General features: G+C 45.7%; 1 protein-coding gene across 3 annotated transcripts in view; it reads left to right on the forward strand.

Moving 5' to 3' along the window:
* Apba1 (amyloid beta precursor protein binding family A member 1) overlaps positions 1-20,484 on the forward strand; it is a 207,773-nt gene extending 187,289 nt beyond the window's left edge. For 2 of the 3 annotated variants that reach the window (XM_031389963.1, XM_031389962.1), the window contains exons 6-13: positions 5,381-5,413; positions 6,403-6,489; positions 7,419-7,604; positions 9,145-9,324; positions 10,012-10,224; positions 14,633-14,752; positions 15,851-15,991; positions 16,673-20,484. In XM_031389963.1, coding sequence (XP_031245823.1) covers positions 5,381-5,413; positions 6,403-6,489; positions 7,419-7,604; positions 9,145-9,324; positions 10,012-10,224; positions 14,633-14,752; positions 15,851-15,991; positions 16,673-16,744 — 1,032 coding nt within the window. In that variant the 3' untranslated portion in view covers positions 16,745-20,484. The remainder of the gene's footprint in view (positions 1-5,380; positions 5,414-6,402; positions 6,490-7,418; positions 7,605-9,144; positions 9,325-10,011; positions 10,225-14,632; positions 14,753-15,850; positions 15,992-16,672) is intronic. The other variant, XM_031389964.1, reaches the window with a different exon arrangement.
* Positions 20,485-26,793: the final 6,309 nt, after the last annotated feature.

A 26,793-nucleotide genomic window follows, 5' to 3' on the forward strand; every position in this document is an offset into this window, starting at 1 on the left:
CTAAATTTTTTCAGTTAAAGCTTAGGGGACTTGCTGAATGATTTTTTTTTTTTTTTAAAAAGATACAAGCCACCAGTATGTTACCTGCGAGTAATTCACTTTACAAGTAATTACACAGACAGTGAAAAGGGAAAGATTCAAAATTATACCCCAGGAATAAGCAACAAGGACTCTCTATTAGACACTAGGACAGAGATAAAGACAGTCACCATGTGATAATGAATCAAGTCAACAGTAAGATATTATAAGTTAATATGCACCTTATGTTAAGCATCAAATTTTATACAGAGATATTATAACACTTGGAGAGAGGATCCAATCCAGAAATAGTGTAGAATCTCAGCATTCCACTGTGGTTAAAGAACAGCCAGACCTCCTCCTAAAGTCAGATTAATACAAGAGTTGAGTTATACTATAAATCATATGATTTCTGGACATTTATAGAACAATCCATCCAGTAGCTACACAACACATTTTCAAAACATTTAAATTATATGCCAGATCCTTTCTGATCACAATTATTGATGAAACTGGAAATCAATTAACAAATGAAACTCTAGCGATTACACAAGTACATGGAGATGGAAGAGCACAGAGCAGTCGATCACTGAGGAACTGAGAGGTGAATGAAAACTCTTCTCAAACTGGCCGTTGGCGATAGCTTAGTTCACTTTTCTGTTGCTGTAATAAAACGTCATGACCAAGGCAACCTCTTAAAAGGAGTGTGGAGTCCATGGTGGTAAGGAGAAGACATGGCAGCGGGAACCGCTAAGAGCTCACATTCAAACACCAAGCAGGAGGCAGAGAGCAAACTGGATAGACCAGCAGTCTTTTGAAACTTCAGAGCCTGCCCCCATAACACACCTCTTCTTCCTTCCCCAGTAGTTCTACCAACTGGTGACCAAATATTCAAACCTATGAGCATATGGCGGCCATCTTTATTCAGACCACCACAGGGAGTGTGGCTAATGGTTAGGTTTCCCCATACTCCAGAGGGTGGACCCACACCAGGGCACGTGGGCAACATTAATTGGACTTAGTAAGTTACCAAATCAATCAATCAATCAATAAAAGACATGCAGTTAGGAAGTTACTAGAATGGGAGCACTGGTTACATTTTCACTATACACATATATGAAATTCTCAATAAATAAAAAATAATAGAAAAAATCAAAATAAATACAATGCAATGCAGCTGAGTTGCAGTACATTACATTTGTGAGTTACATTTATGGGTTCCTACATAAAAGATAGAAAATTTGCAAGTGCTCCGTTGAGGTACCACAAGGTCTTGAAAAGTAAGAATTAAATAAAACCCCAAATAACAAAGATCAGAAATTACAAAAGATCAGCAAAGCCAAGAGTTGCGTGTTTGCACCAATAAAGACAGAAACACAACTGATTCAACACAGAGCATTGGCAAAACAGCTTCATTGGGGACGGCTTTTGTAGAACTTCATGTTGACAATTAGACAACTCCTGAGGAGATGAATCTTGACACTAGAATAGGGAGTGGCGGTCAGCACTCCTGCCATGTGGGACGTACCTCGAAGTATTAAACAGTAGCTCCCCTAGTTGTTTAAGCAAGGAACATCAGGATCATGGTGTATATCCAGCTAAAGCCTGCTGGTAGTACCTTAGCAAGGTTTGTGGGAGAGACTTCTAGAGAGTTTGGCCCACGTCCTGATGCTCTGGAATGTCCCTCTCCACACAGCAAGGACACTGACTATTCCCTATCTAGAGTACAAGAAGCCTGTGCTAGCTCCCCTGCCTTCCCTTCTCCCAGGACTCTGACTCCTCAGCAGAAGCTAGGGAGGTCCTCTGTGCCACAGGGGCCGTGGGTGTCCACACAGAGGGCCTTCATCTCCATTCTCTAATCTGCGAGGCTCGTGCGATGAAGTCACAAGTGCTGTTGCAGGATTGCATGTTGCGCACATTTTTGTTCCTCTCATCCTTTGCCATTTTCCTTTCATCTGTCTTTACTTAGCCTCTTCCAGAGTTCTTACTTTTCCATTCTACTGTGGTTTTGTAAAGTTTGATTGTAGAGTTAAGTGTTCTGTCATTGTAGCTTTGTCTAAGTCCTGTCACTTCCCAGCTTGCTTGAAAAGATCCGGATCAGTAGAGAGGATGCTACTGTCTCCTGCCAGGCCTTTGCATATATTGCCTCATTCACTGCCCGGACTGGAGGGGGTAGAGAGTCCTGGGAGGCAGGTTATTATTAGCCTCATTTTACTAGGAACTGGGACATTTCAGAAGAGAAGTCTGCCTAAGCCGCACAAAGGGAAGTGTAGACTAAAGGACTAGATTGCTTGGGCTTGAATCACAGTTCTGCTACCTCACAGCTGTGTGACACCGGGCAAATGACCTAGCCTTTCTGTGCTTTGTTTTCCTCTTCTTGAGTGTCTTGCTATAATTCCTGCCTTACAGGGTTGTTGTGAGTTTTGACAGTGACGTGTGGTTAGAAGGGTCCTAGAAAAGGACCCTAGCTCAGTAGACGCTAGCTGGGTAATGAAAAGATAGGCCAGAGGAGGCCCTCCCCACGGTATGACTAAGCTAGAGGGGCTGTCGATGATGAGTGCCCGGTGCACACTGACCCTGAAGTGAGAGGGAGGATCCCAGGATAACTGCCATCCTTGGCCTCATCCAGTCTTTCGTTCCAGCTCTGACCTGTTCATCTCATCAGCGTTATATCAAACTGTTATCATCTGCTGCATAAACATTCTCAGCTTTGTGGAAACCGTTGTCAGAACACCTGTCATGAAACTTGGTTTGCCTTCCTCATCTTTCTGTAGTTTTGGGGGAAAGAAAATGGAGTCTGGGTCATTTATTGATGATGAAGGTGGAACACAGTTCCCTAGAGTTGAAGAATTTTTGGACTTCTGATATCAACAGGAATAGGAATTCCTGGGCCACTTCATGTTACTTCAAGAGTGGAGAGAAATAAAGCATTTCAGATCCTAGAGAAGTTAGGAGGCAGATAAAAATCTACTTCAGTCAGAACATCCAGGGAAGGCCTCTCACTCATGTGTACTCAGGGCCTTCTCAGATGCACAGATACACCCACTGGCTTGTTTGATGCTTAGTAAAACAAAGGTGTGTTGCAGGAAATATTAAAAATAACCCACCAACTCTCCATGCTTCTGCTTCTCTCAGCCCGCCAACTCCCCAGCACTCCCTCACCCCCCAGTTCCTCTCACCACCACACAAGGCCACACACACCCCATGGCCAGCCAACACCCAATTGCCTGGTAGAATTAAAACTCTTAAAGCTTATAGTTAACCAATCAGATTTATGCATCAATAAAATCACAATTTACAAGATGTCAATATAGTAATTTCAGAGCCAATTGATAATAATAAAAGCTTTATCCCAATTATTTTAACCTTATGATATCACAGCTGTGGCTGGTTCAAGCCACACTGGTTCACGTCCGCCTCCATTCTCCTTCTCTTTCCCCCCAAGACACTCTCTGTCTCTTCAACCCTTAGGTGCACCTCTCTTTTCCCTGCCCAGTCACAGGCCTCCTGCTGCCCTAATGTGATTGGACAGGGGAAAATCTTGCAACGCAGGTGTATTTTATTAACTTCAGAGTCTTCCAGAGTAGATGCTCACAGCCATCTCATCACCACAGGAAGAATGGTGGGGAAGCTGTGTGGGAGTGGGGTTGCCCTCTTCCCTGGGTGTATCAGTAATTAGCTATGCAGGGTTTGGATGTCTGACTCATCCAGTCTCCACAGTGGGAGAATGCAGGCAGCAGGCAACACAGTCTAACACTAGAGAAATAGAGATGCATTGCTGAGAGCACAGGTTTTCCTACAGGTAAGTTACCCAGCCACCCCCATCAGAACAGAGCAGCTGTACCCACTGGCACCATAGCTTTCACAACAGCTCAGCTTTACCACCTACACCCGTGACAACAGTCCAGCCTCCCCCATCCATCACAGCGATGGAGCTTTACCCTTCATAGCATCGCCCCGAAGTCTGCCCACTGACTCACATCGACATAAAACATATAATATATACAACCTAGGAACTGCATTCTACACCTGTACATTTTAATTATATATAGCAGACACAGACATGATGCTCAGTGTACTGTTCAAAGACTTTTTTCTTCATGTATTCATTGTGTCTTTTAAAACAGCCCTGTGAAGTAGATACTATTTTAATTATATATTTTGCATAGAGAAAGCAGAAATGTTAACTGGCTTGCTTAAAATCACACAAATCATAGTTAGTAGAGCTGAGATTTGGATTTAGAAAGCTCAGCTCAGCTCTTACTACTTACACTATCTTTTAATTATGAGTAAAAAGAGAAATATGTCCATTTTAGTCAGGCACAAACTATCTTCATCTTATGAAAGTTAAGGGGAAATTATTGCTACAGATAAACAGGGGAGGTAATTATAGGGTTCTACAGGAAGGCATACTACCTTAAATATACACGTACTCTATAACACGGCTACAGACAGAGAAAGCAAAGGCCAAAGCAATACAAACACAAGTCCACAGTAACAGCTTGTGGTCTTAATATAGTTCATCAGTAAAATGAAGGAACAAGCAGGACAGACAGGACAGACAGGACAGACACACAAACACAAACCCACCTGAGAACTGAAAAATCACATTAGCTGACAACTGAGACTGCTTACTGCGCAGTCCATATACTATGCTCACCCAAGTCACGTGCCGCATAACACCTTAGACTCAGCGCGTTTCCGGAAGACTGGAACCATACCTGACATGTTCTCAGGACACAGGAATTGAGTCCAAAACCAGTGCCAAAGGGATAGCTAGAAACCCTCCAGATATTTTTGAAATTAATAGCACAACTCTAAATGATTCATGGTTCAAAGAAGTCACCGCTGAAGTAATTGTAATATGTGATAATAGCTGAGGTGTTGTAATATGTGAGTAAAGACACACCAGTGCACAAAACTGCAATACAGCTAAAGCAGGGCGCAGAGATGGATCAGAAACTTCAGTGGAAGAAAAAAGTCTGGATAGCTGTAGCTTTTTATCAGAAGCAGCTGAGGGGAAATTCAGCAAGTTACTCCAATGAGAGCAGATAGAAATTAAGACGTGGGCCAACAACATAGTCAGTGAGGAGGGAGGCATGCAATAAGAACACAACCAAACTGCATTCTTTAAAAAGTCAAATGACAGTGAAGCATGAGACGCCCTCCATGCCTGTCCCCGATACTCTACTCGCATTGTATTAGGAATATTCCCCTTAAAGTGGGGTGTGCGCGCCCATCTTCCTCCTACAAGCGCTTTAGATCCCTAAGCAGTGTTAGTGTGTCCGCTCCCTTTTTGACTTTGAGTCTGCAAATTCCTTTCTAACTATTCTCCTGTCTCTGTTTGTTCCATGCTAAGCAGACGGCCCAGAAATTAGCCAAAAGCAGGAAGAAGGTGCAGTACAACTTCATCACTTGGTGTTTACGCCTGTCCGTTTTCTTTTTATGTTCCACCTTTTTATGATTTCGTGTTTTTGTTTTCTGCATCCAGCAAGTTTTTTTGTTCCAGTTTCGTTTTAAGTCGCTCCATAAGCCAGCCTCTCTCCAAACTTAGTTGCCTCGAGTGGCCATTTTCTGTTGCTCATTTGGTCATTTCACTTCAGAGGAACGACAGGGAGCAGATTGGAGATGCTAAATGAATCCTCTAGTGTGGAAGCTGTAAGCCATTCAGGAGCAATGATGTGGCAGGGACCTGGGACTACTCAATTACAGTCACACTCCATTTGAGGATTTCTCAGATTGCTGGATGCAAAAAAGAAAACCCACTAATAACCACACATGTGCAGGGTTCAGCCCTAAATGAGCCAGGCCGCACTTTGGGGATTGCAGAGCTTCTAGGTGTTTGTTACTTACTCAGAGGATGTGAGACGTTGGGGGCTCTTTTGTAACAGGGTGGCTGTGGGAACAGGCAGCTGCTTCTGCGGCACTGTGGTGACGTGTGACTATGAGGACCCTCTTACCAGAACTGCATCCGGTGGCTTCATTTGCACCTACTACAGACATTGTCCTCCATTAGTTCTCGCAGGGTAAACTGAGTGACTATTCCAAGGTCCTCACTATGAGTTAGCTGCTCTCTTACCCTTGAGTCTCCAAAAGCCTCACAGAAAGGGTCACTTGCCATCATGTCCAGAGTTAATCTGCTGCAGCGACTGCTGCTCTGGGGGGCAGCGTCAGAAGGAACTCTGCATTTCCCCTGTAATATAGAGATGCTAACTCTTACCCGCGTGTCCATCCTCCCTGTAGTACCTTCAGCTTTGGCAATTTAACCCTCTGTTGCCGTTCTGGTGACTGTGTCTTGGTAACCCAGTGTGTGAGCTAACCTTTCCCGTGCCTATGGGTTAAGATAATATAATAAAACCTCTTCTTGGTGCACTTTCTTCTTAGGCTCCGGAAGGCGAATCTCAGCCAATGACTGAGGTGGACCTCTTCATCTCCACCCAGAGGATCAAAGTATTGAATGCAGATACACAGGTACCAGCTCATTCCTGTTTTCCTGGGGGGGGGTTGAGTGAAAGCCAATGGAATTCTAACATAGATTCTGTGCCTGGAAAGTGCCTATCCCCAGGTATCGGGGTGCCACAACTTGTATGCTGGGTCCTGGAAACTGACAGGGGTGATGAGGGAATGAAGAAAGGACAGACACACAGACAGAGTAGCTGGGGGTCTCATAGACTGTGTGCTCTGATGGAGATGTACCAGCAGCAGCCTCGGAACTCAGTGCTTTTATTTTGTACCTCTGAACAAGGAGGCGGGTTTAGCTAATCTCAGTAGGATGTCTCTTTAGGAGCACAGTCTCAGGCTGTAAACACTGGGGAGGACAAAGCTGGGATCTGAGTAATTTTTCATCTACACATGGACCAGGGGAAAGCTTTGCCATCCCCGTGAGTCTGAGACATTGGGATCCTTGATGTAACTGTGTTCACATCAGTGATACACATCCAGTCAGGACTTCATCCACACCCTACACTAGGCTCAAGTGAAACTCAAAGGCTAACGTGTCTCTCACTCACTCAGTCACTCACATGAGTCCTCTGAGGAGGACTCATTACCCTTAAAGAAGTCTGTTTAAAATCGTACAGGATGAACATGAACACATACACACACACACACACACACACACCCCACACTAAAATTTAGATCTTATCTTTTCAGCTTCACCACTGGAGATTCTACACAGTGTAAAATGTTTGTTTTTCTCCTGCACATATCTCTTGCTCTTCATTAACCAAGGAAAAGTCCTCAGACCTTGGGGGTAGGATTCAGAGGTCTGGCAGGGAAGGTTTATCCCTGGCCCACCTCTCCTGGGTTCCATACTCAGCTGGTATGAGGAAAGAAGGTAACCATCTGGTAGGTTCTAAGGTTCTGTGTGCAGACTCAAGTCCTCTGCCCTTCCCCTCTAGGAGCCTATGATGGACCATCCTCTGAGGACCATTTCCTACATCGCAGACATTGGGAACATTGTTGTACTGATGGCCCGCAGGCGGATGCCCCGCTCCAACTCCCAGGAGAATGTGGAGGCCTCTCACCCGTCCCAGGATGGAAAAAGACAGTACAAGATGATCTGCCATGTCTTTGAGTCTGAGGATGTAAGGCTGGCTTTCCCAACCTTCCTCTGGGTGACTTGGATAGCCACTAAGTGGCCAGTTTATCAGAACCCAAATCATTCTGGCCCATCATTCATTAAACATATTTATTGAGTACCTACTATGTGTCAGGCACTGCTCTAGATCTGCAGATATAAGGCTGAATAAAAGCACAGGAGTTACTCTTTGTGCAGGTTGAAGGGGGTATAAAAATAAAGAGATATTATTACTTAATAAATGAGAAATAAACTTAATAAATAATAAATTGCATTAAAAAACTTAATAAAGTTAATTAATGAGACATGGAGAGTGCTTTACTGAAATATAAAATAGGATTAGTGCACAAAGGACAGGACTAGTTCAAGTAGGATCATCAGCATAGTCTATTTTTTTTTTCAAGGAGGTAACATTTGAACAGAGACCTAAGTAGAATAAATAAGACTAGGAAATAGCAAGTGTAAAGGCCCCAAGGCAGGGGAGTCTGAGTCTGCTTGAGAAGGAAGAGCGGCCCTGCTGGCAGCAGGCTTAGAGAGAGGGAGACCCAGATCACCAGTCTAAGCCAGTCTTTATTACACCAGAGTGTCTGTAGTGGAAAACTCGGGAGCTGTCTAGAGCCGTCATGCTATCACAGTTAAGTTGGTGGCCCTGTACTTCCTATCCCAGGGATGGGAGCATCACCCACCAGACCCAGACCCCTTAACCACTAAGCCATCTCTCCAGTTTCCTTTTCTCTACAAAATGACTTAGAGCCATAAATACAATAAAGGAAAAGAGACCAAGATAAAAATCATGATACATTGTATAAATGCCAGGGCCCAGCCATTCCTAAAAGTATCTTTAAGTAACCAGATATTTATACCTACTTACCTAAGTTTGGCTGTGAGAATAATATTGTTTGATGTGATTCTGTGGATAATTTCTACTTGACATTTTGAATTGGGGGCCAAACAAGCATCCATGTCTATAAACACAAGCAGAATCCCTGTGCACGGCGGTGCATACAGACAGGGATGTGATTATTAGCAACTCAGGTGCCAAGACCACAGATGATATGGATGGTTTTGAAAGACATGAAACACACTTAACAAAATCTCAAAGGACCTTCACTGCATAATATTATTCTTAAAACGTGCAGTGTAGCCAGGGCCTCTGAGTGAATCCTTGTATTTAAATACAAACTAGACTCCAGATGTGAGCACAGTAATTAGAATCAAGTGTTGCATGTAATATAACTAAATGTCCAGTGGGATGTCCAGGATATAGAATGACTTGTCATCATGTATGACTGACCTGCATATAGCAGGATGTCCTGCATCTTGGGTTCCTGTCTACTGAGTATCAATGACCCCCTATGGGCACAGTCATAATAAGAAACTTACTGACTTTTTTTTTTTCAAATAGCTCCTGGTAGGCTCTGGTACCCTGATGTAGACTGACTGATTGACCCCTGCTATTTAGAAGCCTCAGGTGCCACATGGAATCGTCCAGGGTGGGTGTGCCAGGAGTTCCCCATTCACCACTGTCTTCCCCTATGCCGCTATAGGCCCAGCTGATCGCGCAGTCCATAGGACAGGCATTCAGTGTGGCATACCAGGAATTCCTCAGGGCCAACGGCATTAACCCAGAAGACCTCAGCCAGAAGGAATACAGTGACCTGCTCAACACCCAGGACATGTACAACGATGACCTGATCCACTTCTCCAAGTCGGAAAACTGCAAAGATGTGGGTACTTCCTGGAACTTGTTCCCAGCCTGAGCCCGTGGGGTGGGGCCCTAGAGGGTGAGGCAGCCCTGCTGTGGAAGTAGAAGCTGAAGACAGTGGTGTTCACAGGACGTTTTGTGGTTCACATGCCCATCTCTGGCTTCTTCCCAGAGGATCCTATCATAAAGTACTATAAAAAAAAAAAGTATAAATGATAGGCTGCACATCCCCGCCCTTGTGAGTCAAGTAGAGTTCTGAGGGGAATCCTATAGATGTGAATGCAGGATGTGATCTCTGTCCTTACGAAGCCCACGGTCCAGGTAAGGGCACTGAAAGTGGCCAATGACACGCCAGCTCTAGCACTGAGGAAAGACAGCTGCACTAGGCAAACAGAGGTCACATGATCATACAATAGATGCCTCATCCTCTGATGTTTCAGGCTGAGCTCTGCGGGAGTGTCTGGAGGGAGATAGGGCCATCCAAGTTGGTCTGTTCTGGAGTTCTAGGTCGTCGAAACATTCAGGGCAGTAGAGAATGGAAAAGTAAGGGACAGTTAGCAGTAAGAAAGCGTGAAGGTTAGAATGCTGGGACATCAGGAAGGAGGTGACTTGGTTGGAGCAGGACGTGAACACAGGCAGGGGGCCCAGCTCTGGGACCTACCCCTTTTGGCTGCTGATTTGAGATTCCTACTTTCTCTTCTCCTTTCAGGTCTTCATAGAGAAACAGAAAGGAGAAATCCTGGGTGTTGTGATTGTGGAGTCTGGCTGGGGATCCATTCTACCAACAGTGATCATTGCCAACATGATGCATGGAGGCCCTGCAGAGAAGTCAGGGAAGCTGAATATCGGGGACCAGATCATGTCCATCAATGGCACCAGCCTGGTGGGCCTGCCTCTCTCCACCTGCCAGAGCATCATTAAGGTACCTGGGCATGGGAAAAGCCTTTCAGTAACAGACCTAAAATGATGTGAAATGTGACTGCCACCCAGTCCTCAAAATTTGTGAGCATTTTTAAGCATAAACAGGAGGAAGACCCAAGTACAAATGGTGTGGATGTACACCCAAGGCAGCTAACACTTAAATTACTATTATTTCTCCATAAATCACATATGTGTGATATGTAATATATGCAGCTTATATAACATCAGTGCCCATCCTAAGCATCGCTCATCAGTTAACTCACTTTCTCCCACATAACCAGGCTCAGCCCCAGCAAGATTTCCCTCAGCTCTCTAACCCAGGTATCACCAGGCAGCCGCACATGATTTACCGCCCTTTACAGCTCATAGACGTTAGGATGCCCATGGCATCTCCAGGTAATGGGAATCTTTCAGTATTATCTTCCAGGATTGCTATGGTTGACTAAGCTGTGTGGCACATGGCTGGACTGTGATGATGAGATCTGAGTATCTGCTTAATGCAGAGATTCACTCAGATATGTTTAATTGGACCTTTGTTGGGTTCCGAGCTGAACTATGGGGAAAGCTGTGTGGCCAGTATGATAGTGACCCATGCCCAGCAAGTGGGCAGGCTGGGGTGCTCGGCTTTCCTTGGTCCAAGGAGTTTCAGAGAGAACACAGTGCTGGCAGGAGAGAATAAACCTGCACAGTAGGCATTTGGTGGCAGAGGAAACCCGAAAAAATGAACACCCTCATTGGAGGAGCTAGGGCGAGGGTGCTGCTTAGGATACAGCCTCATGTGGAGAAATTAGTTCTGAGAGATGTCACTAGGTCATTAGTCAGTTTTGTCATTTCCCAAACATCACAGAGTACTCACACAAATTTAGGTGAGTCACCTGATATGGCCTCTTGATAAAACCAGAAATGCCAACAGTAGCCCTTGAGCTTTCTGGGAGTGGGGGAAGGAAAGTTTGAGGAGCCTAACTTTGATGTCCGTAAATGGAGTTCCAATGGATTCATAAGATGAAAATGCCAAGTGACGGTGAAAGACTATTAACGAGGGCCTGAGAAATCTGCTCCTCTGTGGCCTCCCTCACAGAGATGTGCACAGCAGGCAGGGCTAGTTAGAGACTGCTAGGTACTCAGTGCCCCAAGACCCTCAGCTCTGTTGAGCTGAAAAATCAGATAGCCTACCTAGGGCTTGTCTTCGCTGCGGAACATTTGCCACAACCTGCCCACAATACTAAATGAAGACACACTCAGTAGGTTTAGTGCCATTTTTTCTTTATAGTTCTCTAGACATCACCCACTTTGTACCTGAACCTAGACAGACAGATGCTCACACCTCCCAACCCCAAACCCCTCAGCTACTGTAGGGTAATGTCCAGATTTCGGCACTTTACTACAGTGCTGTTTATTTCAGTAGGTCCCGGTGTGCTTTGTAGTTAGTTATCTACCCAGCATCTCGAATCTTGATTGATCATTGCTTCTCACACATGAGATCCCACCCAGGGATGCTGTTAAGATGTGGGTTGTGTTCTGACAAGTCTTAAGTAGGGCTCTGCTTTTCAGCGAAGTCTCAGGGAGTCTTCTGGCCTGCACTTTGAGGAACAAGCAACTAAAGTGATGTGTTCTGTGTCTTACTACTTCAATGCTAATTGCCCCACCCCACCCCCATTGCAGGAAGTAGAATATTTCTAGTTACAGAAACCCTCTACATTCTTTTGTGCCTAGCTCTTACCTTTCCAGGTGTAAGTTATTCCTAGAGCACCGTCACGGATAGGCCAAGCATGCCTGCATCTGTCTCTGTTCACGCCATTGCCTCTAAGTCCTGCTCTCTAGATGTTGCTCCTTTCCAGCCTAGTGCCCAGCTTTCCTGTCCTTCTCAAGAGTCTCGTGGTTCTGCTCTGGTTGCTATAGAGACCACACTTGCTTCTTCCCTTCTCACAGTGTTTCTTAATTCACTGCATCATTCACTGTTGTTATGGGGATGGAATGACCAGTTAGTTAACTGGCACCTCCAACAAAATGGCAGGTAGGAAATTTAAGTTAATGGGACCCAACTTGAAACGCTGATTGGGCACAGCAGAGCGTGCCCTGATTATTTCAGACCACCATTTGCTAAGCCTTACATTGGAGCACATTTTCTCCAGTCTTGGAGTTATTTTGCTGAGGCATCTTGAATCAGTTCACCAGAGCGATGTGAAATTTTTAGGTAACACTGGGAAAATAGGTTCACTCTCATGCTTTTTTTTTTTTTTTTTTTTTTTTGGTGTGTTCTATAAGGCCCTCCAAATTACCTGAGCACACAGAAATAATCCTGCAATTAAACAGGTGGCTTTGTATGAAGACCCACCATCCCTTGGTTTTCCACAAATTCCCAATCTTACAGTGCATGATCTTCAAGGGGATATATCATGGTTCCGCTCTGTATGTGTGGATGGACGTAGTGGGACTCAAGCTGCCTTGGCTGCCACCCAGTCTTAGTTCTGGTACTCTCTGTGTGTCCTCTCTTAGCCTCTCATACCCACCCCAACCCCCCCAGTTCCAGGAGACCTAGAGAATCTTATGCCTTCTAGTGCCTAACCCATTTCTTGGTATGTAAGTGACATTTAAATGAACAAAGAGTAGGTGCTCAAGAAAAAAATATAATCTGCATGTGGCAAAGGCCCAGACTACCATGCTTCATGACACCATAGGCTTTGATGTCAGGAGTCTGAGTTTTGAAGCTTAAATGGCTGCTTCAGCATAGACTGAGGCATTTAGAAAGAAGTATATAGACCTGACAGAGACTTCAGTAAGTGTCGCCATGTAGAAAATAGTAAAGAAGGTAAGATAGGGCAGAGTGCCCAAGAGCCTCCTGCTATGACAGGAACTCAGGTCTAGGGACAGCAGCACTGTCCTCCTCACCTGACTATGCTTGTCCCACTGCTAGGAGCAGAAAGCCAAACCTTCCCTATCCCTTGTTGGCATAACAACATGACTTGTCAATGAAAGGCCCAAATCTGTCATGGATGTCTTATGCAGGAAAAGCACACTCTATTCATTCTACCACATTGAAAATACTACTCCCTTAATGAAGGAGTTCCCTAGCCTGTTTCAAAGCACTGGGGGCATTGGTGATACCAGCACTGGTTTGAGCATCAAGTCACATGGGGTGCTATCTCTAGGGGATATCATGGACCTGAATGAAATCTAGCTCTCCCCAAATCCCTGCTCCTTCCAGTTGTTACTCTCTCAGAGGAGATCAGGCTTACCCACCTCAAGACCCTTGCTCCCCTGGAGGAAAGTCTAAGCTGAACTTGAGCCATTTCTTAAGCAGCTGGTCTTGGCAGATAGGAGTCAAGACATGCAGGCAGGCATTTCCTGGATGCTCTGATCTCCCAGCCTCAACTGTAGCAGCAGGACTTCCAGACACACCAGCCTGTATGGTCTGTGTGCTCCAGGATGCCAGAAGCATCATTTTCTCTGCACTGTGTATCTTGAACTGGGATTCAACGCATCAGCTGTAGAGCAGGTGCAGGGAGAGTCTCAGAGAGCCTTGAACATGCTCTCCTCAAAGTATCTGCCCTGGCAAGCAGGGAGCAACCCAGGCAGCACAGGCCTTCCTCAGAGACAGCAACACTGGAGGGAGCACGTTTACTTCTGGGATGGGTTCTTCTCTCTGGCCCTCCCCTCTCAGCACATAGCTGATAAGGTGGTGGGCGAGCCTGCCTGAGGAAGAGATTGTGTGGCTAATGTGTAGAAAGCTCCAAACAGATTCTGAAAAATAAAAATAAAAACTGTTTTCTGTTCATCATTAAAGGCCAGCTTTTCTTCTATAATTCATTCTGACCTAGAGGAAGGGCAGGCAACCAAGGATGAACCCATATACAGTCTCCATGTTTCATTTGTTCACAATCCACATCTCAAGGAGGCAGATACTCCCTGGAGCATCCAGCTATGGGGGCAATATCCACGGGCTAGACAATCTCTCTAGACATAGAATGGGGAAGAAGAGTCAGAGACCAGAGAGAACCACCTGTGTGGATGAGCTGCTTGCTGGGATGTGTATGTTTGACTTTGTTAGGAGCCACAGCTAGAGTCTGCCTTGTAGAGGAAGAGGCCTGTGTCCCATGGGGGTCTACCAACTGTGCACACCCCTCACCTTTAAGCACATGTAACTCTTCCTTATAGTTGTACTGTTGCCCAGTCCCTTGACACAGTCCATTTTCCAAAGCAAAGATGCCATCCATAGAACACCCATCTCCCACAGACTGGATGGGTTCCAAGAAGGCCTCATGGGGACAGCTCAGGCACTGCAGGTAGCAGTGAGATCTTCAGAAGCCTGCAGGTCTGGGTACAGCCTCTGGGTCGGGCAACATCTGTTTTCCTTTCCTCTGCCCGACTGAGTGGTCACCATCTCCACTGTACTTAACTCATGCTTTCAGGGCTTAAAGAACCAGGCCCGAGTAAAGCTGAACATCGTGAGGTGCCCCCCAGTGACCACTGTGCTAATAAGGAGGCCGGACCTTCGCTACCAGCTGGGTTTCAGCGTGCAGAATGGAATTGTAAGTACGAGTCACGCCACACCATTTTCCAAAATACAATAACAAATGAAGATGGAGATATATTGAATATTTTTCCAGCTGGCCCATTCCCTTCATCTATGGGTTCAGTAAAGAGGTTTGGGGTTCTCAGATTTCACTTGACTAGGTCTTGGGATTTTGTTTGTCTGGGGATGGTGTATGCCAGGCAAGCGCTCTACCAATGAGCCACAGCCCTGGCCTAGACCCTTGGTCTTATCTCCAATGTGGAAAGCAGCTGAGGAACGCTTTGACCTAAGAGCCCCTTAGAGCCAGAAGGACCCACTTACTCCAGAAGCACTGAACTCCCTTGCTGCAGGCCTTGTCGGCATCAACTTGTGAATAAATGCACACAGCCTGTAATGTCAAGTCCGCTTTACCACGTCCGTATACCACACACTTGCCAAGTGTGGTAGTTAGAAGTAAGCCAACCTGTACTGGTTGACTTCATTCATTCACCCTGTACTGGAGGGTTCATTCACCAGTGGTCACGGCCTAACCCTATGCAGTGGCCGTCCATGCCACCAGGGACCACCAAGTCAAGAAGAACAGGACATGCTGTTCTCCACAAGCCACACCATGGGACAGAGCAGGTTTTGGTGCCTCTTTGGATCGTGCAGTAATGATCCTCAAGTACAGGCTACAAACTGGGTGAGCCTGCTTGTGACTGTGGAGAGCCGACTGAAACACTGGCCACCAGCTGACAGGCCCAACAAGGACAGAAAGTGGTCAGAGTTCAGGACACTAGTAAGGTCACACCTGCCATATCCCCCGTGCAAAGCTGGTTGGTGCACAGGCAGCCAGGTGGACCTACAGAGCCTACGTTTGCTGCCACTGAATATATGGTCCTAGGGATCAGACACAGGATCTGTCACACTAGTTAAAACATTCAACCACTGAGCTCCACACCAGGCCACAGAACCCATTGCTCATAAGAAGAACCTGCAAGATTTACACGGCCCAAGCCTCACTACGTCAGCTTCTCAGGGGTGTGCATGCTAGGGCACTAGGGTCCCAGAGAAGACCGTGGTTCTAAGGTAGGACGCTGCCCATTAGGTGTAACCTGATGTTTGCCCCTGGTAGATCTGCAGCCTCATGAGAGGGGGAATAGCTGAGAGAGGAGGCGTCCGCGTGGGACATCGGATCATCGAAATCAACGGCCAGAGTGTCGTAGCCACACCACATGAGAAGATTGTTCACATCCTCTCCAATGCTGTAGGGGAGGTAGGAATAAAGCCCCGGGCTGAACAGGGTTGAGGTGCTGTGTGTGCCCCTGGTGCCATGCCAGCCTTGCTGGGAACCTTCTAGAGCCTCCTTTCCCTAGATGCTCCTTAGTAAGCACCCCCTCTGCCTCAGACCTGGCTGGTAGAACGCCCCCTCCCTTGCTACCTTCCCTTCAATGCCCACTTGGTGTTACTGCTCTCTGTGGCTCCCAGATTCTCTCATCCTCCCCCAACTAATCCCAGCCAGTGTGCTTAGAAGACAAAAATTAGATTCAAGACCCATCAAGTCAGTATCCCCCAGCACTTGGCATGGGCTCACATCCAGTCCTAACTATATCTCTGGGACTGCTCTCTTGCTTTAGCAGCTGAGCAGTTTTAGATGGGCTGGCATTCCCACATTGCCAAGAAAGCAGGCTGCCAGAAACCAGAGTCCGTCTTCCAGTGATCCCTTCTGTATCTTTCAAGGGGCTGTAAAAGCTGGAGCCTCTAACTGGGAAACTAAGCCTTACCCATATCCTCCTTACCATTTAGAGTTCCCGCAACTTTCTAGAAAGCCTGTGGGCTTCAGTCAGGTCCCCCAGTTCCCCAGGCCAAGGGTGGCCAGTCTTGGAAACCGTGTATAGTGAGAGGCCCTAACTGAGGCCCCACTCCAGCCCCAGCTAACATGGCTTTCTACCCTCAGATCCACATGAAGACAATGCCAGCAGCCATGTACAGACTGCTGACGGCCCAGGAGCAGCCCGTTTACATCTGAGCCACACCTCCGTGGCGTGGCAGCATGCATGGAGGACTCTCCTCACCGTGGTTGTGTTTCTTGTGCTGCATCCGTGTGTCCACTGAGACATTCCCCTTTCACGCCCAACATTTGGTCTTACACAGGAAGAGAAGAATTGGCAAGGACCTCTTTGTTCTCTGTCTCTCTTCAGTTTGTTTGGTTGTTTTTTTTTTCTGTTCCTTCCTTAATACCAGGAAGTTTTGTGTGTGCTCTCTTGAGGGTGGACAGCAGCTAACATCTACCTGGGATCATGGTGGAGGGCCTTTGGGGGATCTGAAAGTGGTCGTTACTGCCCAAGGAGGCTTCATACCTCCCCAACAGACACATCCTTCCTGGAAGGAGCCCCCAGAGGCAGCACAAAATGTGACTGAGCAGTGCCTGAAACTCAGTTGCTGATCTCTCTGCCCTCCTCACCTCACTTGATGGGAAGATAGTTGGTGACAGGTAACCGCGTGGACCATCTGTAAAACCCACATCTTTAAGAATGTCCACTGCCTGCTTTGTAGTTGGGGGCCCTGTACATTATTTCTGCCCAGAATTTCTGAGTCAGTTTTAAATCTCTTCCATGGTTTCTTTTAGTTGGAATGGGTGTGCTAATGCAGGCCTAACTGCTGAGAAAGGAGGAAGCGACACCCTGGACAAGGCTGCTGTGAGACCACAGAGACTCTGGCAAGTCCCAGTGCCTCCGAGGTTCCCCAGATTGTCCAAGGTTACCAGTTGGAGGATAATCACAGGCAGGTACTATCCTCTAATGCATTTGCATAGGCACTTACGTGTACATGAGACCCACACCCGCACCCTCTGCATACATACACATATACACAGGAGCCCTGCTCAGTGCCTCATTTGCCCTCTACCTGCATTGAAGCAGGCTAAAAACCTAGCACACAAACCCCATGGAGAACCCCCAGCACCTCTCTGGAAGATTCCCTTCCCCTAGCAGGTTGACATAGGCAGAAAGCGGCCAGCTTTGTCCTAAGAAAGACACTGTCCTGGCCTTCTCTATTGCAGTTGGCTCAGAGTTCCCTCCCAGACTCCCCCACACCATGTACACACTGGAGGTTCTTGAGGGACAAACTGTGGTGTAGGTACCCTAGTGTCATGCTTCCCTGCCCGAAGGCTAAGCCCGGGCCCAGTCACCACTACTAGTGAGGATAGGATATTTCAAAGGCTAGAATGATAAGCCACTAAATCAGGCAGACTTAGCACTTGGTGGTGGGCCTAGGAATCCCCAACTGTGCTCCAGAAACATTCTCTACTGTCTTGTAGCTCTGGGAGTTTGCAGCTGGTACGGAAGGCTTGATGTCTCCATCAGATGCCTCATGTTTTGGACCACATCTCAGTCTAGTCCATGTGTTTTAATAATATCATTCTGAGCCAGCCTCCTCTTATTCTTGGTCCAAAGAGCAGTTTGTTTCCACGTGGGATGTGGCTAGTTTTTGTTTTTGTTTTTGTTTCATTGATGACCTCAGAGATAGAGGAAGAAAAACTAATATATTTTGTAGTATGAATATAATTCCTGTTCTCTGCATCTGGGATATTTATATTAATGTCTTTGGAAATGGGAGTTCAGTGAGCAGTACTGGGGAGGATGGATTTGTGGAGGGAAGAGAGATATCTGGAGGAGGGAGAGATGTGAATAGAACAAGAGAAGGAACAGGAGGCTTCAGTCATGGTGGGAAACAGCCAACCCCTGGGGTCTCTGACTTCATGAGATGTCTAGAGAAACTCAGGAAAGCCCAGTGCTTGCTGGGATCTGCAGTGAGCCCTCAGTTTTACTCTAGCACAAAAAGTCCCAGTGATATGAGACCACTGGCTATCCAAACAGCTGCCTAAGAAGGACCGGGCCTGCTGCTGCAAGAGCTGTGTGGAGTTGGGACCACAGGAGCCAGGTCGTCTGCGCTTGATTTTAAAGGTATCTAACAGAACGCTCCTGCATGACCAGGCCCAAGGTCAAACCCCAGCAAATGTGGAGACCAGGAGCCATGGCTTGGGTTTTATTCACATCTCCTGAAATAACTGATCTGTCAGGTATCTAACATCACCACACACTGAAGGGTGTGGTCCATCTCTCCTCTGCCAGAGAGGATGGGTAGGACAAAGAGGAACATTGGGAACCTTGGTAAAGTCACTTGACAGGTTTATGTCTGTCTGACCCAGGGTGGCCACTATGGGCAGGTGCCCAAGCACCTGGGCAGGAAGGCAGAAGCAGGACCTCAGAGGCTAACCTGGGACCAATGGGGGGGGGGGCAGACACCAAAGTCATCATGCCCAGTAATCACAATGAATTGTCTTCACCCCAGGGAAGGAGGACAGAGAGAATGCTTTCCATTCATTGCACAAGAACTGTGGAAGCTTCAAGAGGGGCTAAGAAGCAAAGCTTCTCTTGTGAGCTCTCCTAGGGAACTAACAGTTTGGCATGATTGTAAGGATTACTTAGTCTTTTGTGTCAAGGGAGGGTCCTCCCTCCCAGAGGGAGAGCTGTCTGAGCCTGGCCCAGGCCCCCTTCTGCAGCATATTCTTCCTCTACTAGCATCAGACTGAATGGTTACACTTGGAGTCAGGTCTTGTCTAGCATCCTCATATACATAGTTACATATGTAAATATCTCATTGCTCTCAATAGTGGGGCCGACTACACACAGACAGAGCTACCTTCCTCAAAATGCAAGGCACAAAGCCACTCTGCTCACTCAGCTGGAACACGCTGGTGACTTGGCTTTGGGGCAGGCTCCCAGATCCACACACCCCTACCCCAAGTCCAATGAGGTTGCACTAGAACCCACTCTGCCTCTGCCTCCTCCTCCGGAGCATTTCAGGGAGCCACCATCAGCCTTGAGTTCCTGAGAGGAGGGAAGCCTCACAGATCCATGGCCGGAGCCCACTTCCTGAGCGATCCCTTCCTTCCCCACAGCAGGCTCCAGGGGGGAGTAGAGCACACGGGTTTGCTTTCTGAACTTTGCCCATCAACATTGGCCTTCAGGGAGTCCAGAGTAACCTACTACCTCCCCCAAAGCTCCCCCTCCCTCCTCCTGCAGCCCCGCCCACACCAATGCTCCCTGTGGCACACTGATGAAAACCCACCCACAGAGCCCTGCTCAGGTCTCTCCACCCACTGGTGTAGCTGTCACCAATGTTTACAACCAAGGGCCACCTCTTCCTGATGTTTCAACTCTCCCCTTCACCAGGCTTCCTGTGAGTTTGAGTTTCACCTCTGTCTGCTCCTTCCCTGATTAGGGTCCACTTGAGTACACAACCCTGATTTTCTCTTCCCTCCATCTAAGGCAGTGTGTGATGACTGTGTGGGAATGAAATCTCTTGTACATACTTAGCACAGCACCTGGGGTACCCGCACCCCTGTTCTGTAAAAGGGTGCATTAGCGCTTACTGTAAAACATCGGGAGAAGTATAGTATTGTATTTGTAACAATATTGTTCTTTGTATACACAAAACTCAATGATCTCTATATATAAATATAAATATATATAAATAAAATATATCTACACGTGAGCCTGGAATGTTGATACTGCACACCCACTGAATGTATTTCCTCTGACAGTCTGGTCACCGGTCCTGACCCACCCTCCCCTTCTTTGTGCCGTGGCGGCAATTGTCTGGTTTGGGGTTGTGATGTATTTAATGTGCTATCTCCTTATTTAACTGAACGCTAATGTCTGTATAAGAATTGCTGCAACAATAAACAAGGACTTCAACCCCTTGGCTCTGGGTGTCTTACTGTTTCAGGGAGGAATGGGGCTCTGTGTGCAGCGAGGGAGGATTCTATCTTTTCCTTATTAAGCCACCTCCAGCCTTAAAGGTTATGGGGATGACTGCTTGCTACCCGGGTACTTGTCTTGTGGAACTGGCTGTGGAAGTGGCCTGTCACGCACACGCACACCCCAGTGTTCTTAGTCTCCGTAGAACACCCTAGAAGGGAGAGGGGGCCCTTTTGATTTCATACTTTGTATCTCTCATCACTGAAGGAAGAGAAGCAGAAATTAATCCTCCAACAACAACAAAAGGATAGACAGGCTCTTCCCTGAGGGCTGGAGCCAAAGAGGAAAACAGTGCCTCAGGACCAGCCTGAAGATTCTGTGAGAATGTTCTAGAAGGCTTTTACCCAGCACTCTTTACAATTCTACTTTTCAAGTTTGGGTAACATGGTTTTCCTGCTGCCATTGGACATGAGTGGGGCAGAGGGCTCCCATCCCAGAAGACCTGGTACTCCACAGTGTCTTAATCTTCATTTGGACATCATCTTCCTCCTTTCCTGAAAGCTAGTCCCAGAGCCCTTAGAGATTGCATCAAAGCTGCCAGAAGCCCTGGGAGGTGGACCATGCTTTATATCTTTGTAACAAAATACTTAAGGTTGAAAAGCTTAAAAAGATGGTAGTGGGCTAAAACCCTCCACAGTCGTCTCCTCACAGAAACATCTTAAACAGGTCTATTCACCTTAAAACCACTTTTATAAGAGCTAACAAAGCCAGATGAGAGAGCACAGGATCTTGTTATCATATAGTGGAAAAAAACACGTTGACAAAAAATTGCCTATGTCGTCACTTTTCCAGCAACAGGTGGCACAACATGGGAATGACGTTTCCACCCGTGGAAGGGAAAGAGCATTGAATTCTGCCCTAAAACTTGAAACCAACTTCCAGCCTTGGTATAGAGTCTATGCTCTCTGCCCTGATCCAGTGGCCACAAGCATTGATTTGGTGGCCCATGGACCACTTTCACCATCTTCCTGTGGCCTCAGGAAGCAGAATGTAGGGAAAGACTGCAGATGCTAGAGACAGGGAAGTAAGCACAGTACATTGACTTGGGATTCAAGACTGAGCAGAAAACCAAGCTGGACAGATCGCCATGATCCTCCATCCAAGCTAGTGCTCCTGAATGAAGACTCTGGACCACTCTGGAACTGAGGTTCCAATGGGATAGATTTGTAGCCTAACCTGCATCAACTACAGCTATAGCTGTCTCCTGCCACGAACATACCATACCATAGCATTAGTTTGGTCCTGTCCCCTACTTACTGCTGCATTAGAACCTAAGAGCCAACTATATGCTGCTTATGAGAAAATCACTTCTAAAGATATATATGAAAGGATGGTGACAGGATGGTGTCGTAGCTCATTTTCATTATGCACATAGCTGGATCTAGAATCACATAGGAGGTTAGAAAGACATACACCTGGGTATATCTATGAGGATGTTTCCAGGTTAAACTGTGGTGGGGGAGACCTAGCCTGACCATGAATGTCATTATCCCTGACAATGGACAATGGAGGTCCGGATGCAATGGAAAAGCACGAGAGCCAACTGAGCACTGGCATTCCAAGCGTCCCTGCTTCCTGGTGCATGATGATGTGAACTCTTCTCTGCTGTACACATCTTCACCCATCCCTCTGAAACCGTGAGGTGAAACAAGTATTTCCTCAAGTCATTTGTCACACAAACACGACCACTGCAGATAAAGACATTCTGTGGAAATAGAACCCAAAGGAAAGTGTGAGCAGCTGCACTCAGATCAGCGAAAATCCACCTCAAACCAGAGTCAGTGACAATGGGCAAGGAAGGCTATTTTATGTGATTTAAAAAAAAATTTAAACGTCAATTTAGCAAGAGAAAGGGATGTGTATATATACACACACCCATCCTTGAAGAATATAAAACTAATGTTAATAGAGAGACCACAATGCAATGCTAATTCAGTCGTTTTAACATCCTACTTTCCACAATAGACATGGCATCCAAACAGAGAAACCAACAAAAAATGGACAGAGAGAACCTGCACTCCACACTTAGCAGCTCAAACATTCCTACTGGCTGCTGTAGATACACATTTTAACAGCACATGGACCATTCTTTGCAAGAAGTCATATATATGATGATAGACCCCAGTAATCTCAACCAATTTTCATAACCCCACATATCTCTGCCAATCACATTGCAATAAACTATAAAGAAAATTTAATAAAACCTTTGGAAACTACAAATTCATGGAAACTAAGCAACAAACTCCTAGATTATAAGAAGTAAAGAATTTTTAAATGTCTTTAAATTATAACAGAAACAAAACAATTCCAACCTGTGGGACAAAGAAAATGGAAGAAAACTGGAAGGAGGGAAGGAGAGAGGGAGTGAGTAAGTGAGGGAGGGAGAGAGGGAGGGAGGGAAAGGGGAATAGAGGAAAGGAGGGAAGTAGAGGGGGATGGAGGAAAGGAGGGACAGGGAGGTGGAGGGAGAGAAGTGTGGAAGAATGGAGAGAGGGAGGGAAGGAAAGAGGGAGAGAGAGAAGGAGGGAGAGAAGAAAGGAGGGAGAGAGGAGGGACAGAGGGAGGGATATAGGAAGGAAAAGAGAAGGTGATGAAGAAGAGAAAGAAGGTTCTTAAGTAAGAAACATATCATTCATTGTACATGAAAGAAAGAAAAAAGTAAGTGTGAACCTCAGAGTTAATAGAAGGCAAAAATAAAGACCAGAGGAGAAATTAAAGGAAAAAATAGGAACCATTAGTAAAAAGAAAAGTTGGTCTTTCCAAAAACAAACTTAACATAATGAAGGAAAAGATAAAGGAATCAAACACAAAAACAGAGAAGAAAAGAGATATAACTCATAAAGTATAAAAACATGAGAGACTATGAACAACAAAAAGTTGATAAAAAAAAAGATGGACAAATTCCTGTCAATGTACAACTTTCCAAGATGAGGCATGGAGAAATAAAAAAGCAGAAAATACAAATAATGTGAGCTTATATTTAGACAACCCCAAAGACTCGACCAAAAAAAAAAAATAACAAAATGAAACAACAACATGTAATAATAAGTGAGCTCCACATGGTTGCAGAGCAAGACATAAAACTGGCCGAAATCAGGATTGTTTCTACATGGCAACTGTGAAATGACTGAAACAGAAAACAGTAACAAAAAAGTTATCCAATCTACAGATCCAGTGCAATCCCAACCAAAATAGCAATGGTTTCCTTCCTATATCTAGAAAAAGACCATATAATACATTTGGAAGCACCAAAAACACTAGCCAAATCAAAAACATTAATGAAGCAAATTTGAGCCCAAAGAACTTAAGCTACATCATCATATCATCTCACTTGACAGTACACTGCAAAGCTATAAGAACTGAAACATGCAGCTGACATAAAACATGGGTCAATGGCACAGCAGAGCAGGCTAGACCATGCAAGAGAGTGAGACTGAACTTCCATCTCTTACCACATAAAAAGGAGTGGAAGCAAAGAGAGGGGAAATATATTAGGAATCCAAGATGGCCAAGAACCAAATAAGAAAACAAAGGAAATTTTTTTAAAAAAGTGACAAATGAGCTAACAGCAAACTGAAAACCTTCTACACCAGGAGACAGAAGAATGAAGATACAAACTAAAACCATGAGAGAAATATTTTCAAACTATGCATCTAACAAGAAGTGGTTTTATAATAATATATAAGGAGATCTAGAGTAATCATAATAACCTTCTTAAAAATGGGAACAAGCCTAAACAGATACTTCTCAAAAAAAGGAAAAGAAAAAAAGAGCAAACACATGACAGGTGTGTGGCACCATGGGAAACATCACTGATCATCAAGGAAAGCAACTCAGAGCCACAAGGTGAAAATTACTGATGGTCAAGGAGAGCGACTCAAAGCCACAAGGTGAACATCACTGATGGTCAAGGAGAGTGACCCAAAGCCACAAGGTGAACATCACTGATCGTCAAGGAGAGTGACTCAAAGCCACAATGAGCTGAATTTGTTCCATGTGGAATGCCCAGTGGCAAAGGACACAGGAATGAATGCTGGCACTTTACATGGAGAATGAGAAGAAAAAAAGAAATGCAAATTATAGCATTACGTGCAAATTCCTTAACAACTAAAATAAATAACTAAAATATATAATGCTTGCCTTGTGATCCAGCAACCCCACTGCTGGACCCTAACCCAAAGTAAAATGGTCACAGGGATAGAAAAGAGCTTGGGTCCTCACAGTCACACACAAGCTCGCTTGCTCACTGAGTCACTACCACAGGCCTCTCAAGGCATCTCTTGATTAGCTCAGATAGCAGCCAGAAATACAGTGTCCCCCAACTACCAGCAGCAGAGCTCAAGAGCAGTGATGAATAATGTCACTTTTAATAAGCTCTGAGAAACTAATATATCATCCCAAGTGCTACCAATCAGAGGGTTTATTACTAGTCCACAGATGCGGGCTCCTAGAAGGGGAAGCTTTGTGACAGGTCACCAGCCCACAGGTATGGCTCTTCCCTGTGACCTTCAGCTCACAATATCCCATAGGAAGAGAAATGGTAGCTACTGAAGCAGGGCTTTTGTGCCTTTAAGCCTACAGTTTGCTACTAATCAGCCCCTCTTCATTTCTTCTCTTCATCCCCTGGCCTTCAGTAATTAAATCTAGGACATCCCAGAAGTTGTCTTTCTTATTGGTAGCTGTACATCAAAACATCACAGGGTAACTGTCAACCCAAAACTTAGCTCTCATCTCAAAGGGAAGAAGAGAGAATTTATTCTAGAGCAGTGGTTCTCAACCTGTGGGTAATGACGCCTTTGGGGTTTGAAGGACTTCTACAGGAGTCCCATATCAAATATCCTGCCTGTCAGATATTTATTTACATTATGTTTCATAACAGTAGCAAAATCACAGTTATGAAGTAGCAATAAAGATAATCTTATGGTTGGGGGGGGTCATCACAACATGTATTAAAGGGTCATAGCCTTAGGAAAGTTGAGAGCCACTCACTGCTCTAAAGCCAGATGTGAGCTATTATATAACCTAGGAATGCAGCTATCAAATGCCAGGTTCAATGTGGTAACAGTTTCATGGAGTCTTCATAATAATAGGACAAAGGAGAGCTACAGATCCAGGCACTTTTCAAACGCATGGGCAGAATCTGACGCCTTTCTTAGCACTGCATTGGTAGAAAGTAGTGATCTGTTTATATCCTAGAAGGGTTCACGGGACAGTCACAGGGATTCTAGGTCAGACACAGAGATGGGGGCCGTAGATTGCTAGTAAGGAAAGCTAAGAAGGAGCCCAACATAGTTTGATCTGGACTCTGTTAACATCTCAACTCTCCACAAACACAAAGTTCTAATCAATCCATCAGCCTGGTGGAATCTTCAACACAGGCATAGCTTTTTACTGAGCATTTCAGTTCATAATAAGCCATATACATATATATGTATATATATATATACACATATATGTATATATACACACACATATATATGTGTACATATGTGTGTATATATACATATATATGGGTTGTTATATATAAATTTTAATGTTTTTTTTAATTATGAGAATAAAGATGAACAATAACTTCAAAAGAAAATCACTTGACTCACAATTCTAGAAGATCCGAGCAGCCTCACCCCACTGGCCTGTCCAGAGGCCCCTGTGGAACAGCAGAAAGGAGGCCAGTAGCCTGCAGAAGTGACCAAGCCCATGGGTGGCCTTGCTTTTTAACCACTTACTCTAGGTAAGTAACTCAACAGCCAATCTCATTCCTCCAAGAAGGCAGTGTCGTTCCTGGAGGGAGGTGTGCCCTGGCCTGATCACCTTCCACTCCTCTGTGACTCTTTAGTTCCTCCTCCACCCAACCATACTGGAGGCTGCAATACCAACCCCAAACTTCCTTGCTTCCACTTTGGGAGTCGACTAAATCTAAACTCTGGTAGAGCCTCTTCTCCCATCACACAGAGCAGAGTGCCCCATCGCGGCCTGCTAGAGTCTCAGCTGGTCCTAGAACCAGGCCTCTGGGTCGGACCCCTATCAAAGCACTGTAGATAGTTTAATCCATACAACACCTGCAGGAGACAAGGCCACTTCTCTGTATAGCCCAAGACCCTAAGGTTTAAGAAATCAGTTACTAGCCGGGCGGTAGTGGCGCACGCCTTTAATGCCAGCACTTGGGAGGCAGAGGCAGGCGGATTTCTGAGTCTACAGAGTGAGTTCCAGGACAGCCAGAGAGCTACACAAAGAAACTCTGTCTCAAAAAAAA

Source organism: Mastomys coucha, unplaced genomic scaffold (assembly GCF_008632895.1).
Source record: "Mastomys coucha isolate ucsf_1 unplaced genomic scaffold, UCSF_Mcou_1 pScaffold21, whole genome shotgun sequence".
Lineage (NCBI taxonomy): Eukaryota > Metazoa > Chordata > Mammalia > Rodentia > Muridae > Mastomys > Mastomys coucha.